The 4099-nt window shown below is 53.0% G+C and overlaps 1 protein-coding gene across 4 annotated transcripts in view; it reads right to left on the bottom strand.

Moving 5' to 3' along the window:
• LOC100741294 (dachshund homolog 1) overlaps nt 1–4099 on the bottom strand; it is a 153444-nt gene that overhangs the window by 49903 nt on the left and 99442 nt on the right. For all 4 annotated transcript variants that reach the window (XM_012381326.2, XM_033318853.1, XM_033318851.1 and 1 more), the window contains exon 8: nt 2646–2870. In XM_012381326.2, the coding sequence (XP_012236749.1) occupies nt 2646–2870 (225 nt within the window). The remainder of the gene's footprint in view (nt 1–2645; nt 2871–4099) is intronic.

The following is a 4099-nucleotide window of genomic DNA, read 5'->3' as shown; positions in this document are numbered from 1 at the left end:
CCGCCACGGACTCTCTCTCCTTTCTTTATCCACGTGCACGTCCACGTATACCTTTGTGTGTGCGGACCCGTGCGGTGGACACGAAGAAGAGGCGCGCACAATCTTTGCGCTCCCGCCGTGGCTTCCCCTCGTACCCTTATCTCGGTGAGCATCGAAGATAGCGAGCACCTACGTTGCTCGCCAGCATCCGGCGAGCTCATATTGTTCTCCCGTGCATCGTGTAACTTACCGACCGAACGAGACCGTCAGTTCTCTCTTTCTATCTTTCAGCCACTTTTACATTAATCTTTCCTTTTTCATCGAGGGAACCTACTCGGGCGTTCGTGGTGGACTTAACGAAGTTTAGGATACCACCCCGCGTTCCTTCTCGAAAATCCGCTCGGTTTCCCTGGTCGTTCCGTGCTCGTTCTCCAAAGAAACGCAAGATCGAGTCCGGTTCTCCAAAGGAGAGCGTCGATCACTGCGCCGCTCCGAGGATTTCGCTCGTGTTTGCGCGTCCGCGCGTATTAGGGGACCCGGTCGAAGCGGCCAATGCAGCCATACGGAGAAGCTCGGTAACACGATAGCGGCCGTATGTAAAACCATCTGGTGTAAAACGAGCTGCTGGCTCGTTCGAGTATTAAATCGGCCCTCTTACACCCTCTTCTTGGCCCTCATCCTCCAGGCTACGCATTTTCGTCGATCTGCTCTCAATTCATGCCCTCCTCTCTTCCTCCTACGATCTCGTCTTCATTCTCTTGATGCGTATCCGCGTCTCGAGTCGGTCCTTTTATCCAGCGATCTTCTTCTTTCTCTCCTCGATTCTTTATCGACTTGATCGACTCGCGAACGAAAGCTCCTCTACGTTCGCCCCTTCGTTTGCTGCTCGTCTCTCGGCGAACATTCGTGGACACGAGGAATCCGCGCTAAGCCGACTTGGACGTCGCGCGGCATGGAAGATGAACTCGTCGCTGGACACGCGTCGGCTTCGAGACGCGGTACGTCCTCTCGCGTTAAACTCCCGGCTTAATCGGCCGCTGGACCGGTCGCGAAACAAAGGACGGTCTCCTCGTGGCGATCGCCGCTGAGAGATACCGCGCTCAGGGAACCTACCGTACCCGAAAGAATGCCACTTTTCTTCTTCGCTGCGAGGAAAAACGTAGGGTACGAGAGCGCGGTCCGGGACTCGCCGCGTCCGGCTTCGACGTCGTTAAGCGCTGTGAACACGCGTTACTCGACGACCGTGGAAACGACACTTTATACCGCCGTTAATGGGCAATTAAAGGCCGGCTTTACGTTTCGGCTGGAATATATTAAGAGTCGCGTGTCCTTGCTTCGGCGAGGAAGAGGTCGACGCAGAGTGAATGCGAGCGAACACGTGGTCCTCGAGAACTGGGCCAAGAAGGGATTATACTACGCGTTCCACACCACCGTGTATTTCTATTAGAATTTTCTTACGCTACGTACTCGTAGTATATAGAATACTCGCGTACAAAGAACTCGTTCGACAGGATGTTCCACTTTCCTTCTTATTCTATGGCGATCGTACAACGATTACGCGTCTTTGATTGCGATTAGCAAATGGCGAGCATCGACGCCGGGACGTCGAAACACGAATCCTCTTAGGCACGCGATTATGCCGCCTGGAGAAGAAAGTCCGATCGATCGATCGATCGATCTTTAACAAAGTGCCGGACGATCTTCACAGAAACGCTAGGGTCGTCGTCGACGAGTGACTTAAACACTTCGTCGTCTTCATCCGATCGTGTGATCTCTCTCTTCTCTTTACACCTCTTCCTCGGATGTTTCCAGGTCTCAAGACGCTGCATGTCGGACGCTAATAATAATAACACGAGTCGATCTATCACGCGCTTAATGAGAACGAAGGCGAGGTACACGACGCGAGTCCACGGTTCGCAGGGCCTTGTTAATCGCGTTACCTCGGTTCGGCCGTTATCTACTTAAGACACGCGTCGCTTATCCGCCACGGATACAACGACGATATCTCAACGAGTAAACGTTTCTTTACGCGGACTGATTTTTGCGAGTCAGCCTTATTTCGCGTTCGAGATAGATCGTCTTTGCGAAGATTGGAGATTTTTTCCACGAGATATACAAACGCTAAACGGCGACTAAATTCTCGGCGAGGTTTTCAATAAAAATTGCGATAAGCAGGTATTCGGATTACCTTAAAATAACACGTTCCATCGGAAATGGTACGAGAACCAAACGGTAACGACATACTCGAGACAGAGCTAGGCGAAATTACAGCACTCGAACGGCGCCTAAATTGCTACTCTTTCCGTGGATCCTTAAACCTTAATGGCTGGCGAGAGTAACGCGTTATTACCCTGAAATTAGTCGTCGACACCGCGAAGCTGGTGTTCGGATCCATCTCGTGGAGTTTCAGCGCCGGATGTCACGGGCGATACTGTGCCGTGACAGTCGAACGCCGAACAAATTACAGAAGTAGAGGAGTCAACAGAAGTAGAAGGAGTGAGCGATGGGCAAAGAAGGGAAGAAAGGAGGGGAGGAAGAAAGAAAGGAAAATGGGCTGGAAGGGTCGGTGAAGAGACTAATGTCTCTTAATGCGGCTTCGCGAGAGCTGGCAGATAATGAAATTGCGGCCTCGGCTAGAGACGCGTTAAGAAAGCCATGCCACTGACCTTTCTCGTAGTTGATTTGCCTCTCCTGCTGCCTCGCGTTGTCGGCCGCGACCTTGAGCAGGCCCTGGATATTCCTGAGCAGGGTCTCCGTACTCGAGACCGAGGGATCCTGGCCTCCCTGTGAAACGGCCACCGCCGCGGAGGCGATCTGGGAATAATTCAGAGCCTGAGGACTCTCGGATCCCGGCGCGGGAAGCGGCAGGTTCTCCGGCACGTCCGACAGATCTGAAAAAATTACCCACATACGTGTAAGATTCTTCGATTCGATCAATATTGTGCCGATTCGCATAGGATTTTCTTACCAAGCACTTGCATCGCGCTTTCAAAGCAATTAAATCGCCCTCGATCGTTTACGAGCCGATCCGCTGCGAAGAACGTAGAAAACGCGATCAGTGTAGAGGAAATGCGCATATAATAGTCGGACACGCGAACGAGCGGCAACGAGAACTCGCCTATTAGCCCGTCTCTTCGCGACTTTTTGTTCGGCGTGAGCGCGCGTATACGAGACGCGTCGCCGATAAATTTCGCCGAAGGATCGTGGAACAACGTTCGAGGGAGGTCTCGCGCCGGCCGCTCTCTCGAGGAGACTTACAACGCGTGCGTGTTCCAAAGCCGTAATCCCGCGACGACTACTTGTTACCCTTCGCCACGTCTCTGATTTAACGTCATCGCGGACGAATTAAATTCGCGAATTAAAACGGCACTTGGCCGACCGATTAGCCGATCCGATGTGTACGGCACCGTGGGGGAACCAGGACGAACACACCGAATTGTCGTTCGTTTCCAGCCGCGCGATTTATCCTCCGGTATCGCGCCGCGGGTAAGGGAATTTCGATGGAAAACTCTCGAGATTCCACGAAGGACGCGCGGTCCCTGGAATAAAGTTCCTGCTCGAACGCACTTCTTTCTTTCTGCTACTCTTTTTCTGCTTTCTACTCGAGATCGCGACTCGTCGTTCTCCGGCTAAGAGGCGGGAGTAGCCTCGTTATTCTCTCTCTATCGACGATTAGCCTGGAAGCATGGTTTTCGTCGTTGGAACGAAAGGAACCGTGGCTCTGGACACCGTGGAAGGATCCGGGGCTCGGGGATCGCCGGAATAAAGGATGCCTTATGGTTATTGCCGAAGAGGTCCGGAGAGTGGCGAGACAAGACGTCTGCGTGGGTTCTTCCGAGCTTAAGTGACCGGTCCGCGCGCTCCAACGGCCCACACCGTGGGCTTTAGCCCCGGCTGCTTTATGGCCAATGATACGTGCTTTATTGTATCGTCTTTTAATTATCAGCGCGCACCTACAACGCCACGGCATTCGGTTACTTATTGCCATTGGCCGATTTAATGCTCGCGCGGCTGCCTTCGGTGCCGATCCGCCGGCACCTTTTGATAGCACAAACCTTCCACTCCTTCGTCGCCCTCCTCCACCCCCTCCTTCTTTCTTCCTTCACCCTTTTTCCTCTCG

Source organism: Bombus impatiens, unplaced genomic scaffold (assembly GCF_000188095.3).
Source record: "Bombus impatiens unplaced genomic scaffold, BIMP_2.2 scf_0129, whole genome shotgun sequence".
Lineage (NCBI taxonomy): Eukaryota > Metazoa > Arthropoda > Insecta > Hymenoptera > Apidae > Bombus > Bombus impatiens.
The sequence above is the reverse complement of the archived record's forward strand: the minus strand, read 5'-3'. Positions and strand labels throughout refer to the sequence as shown.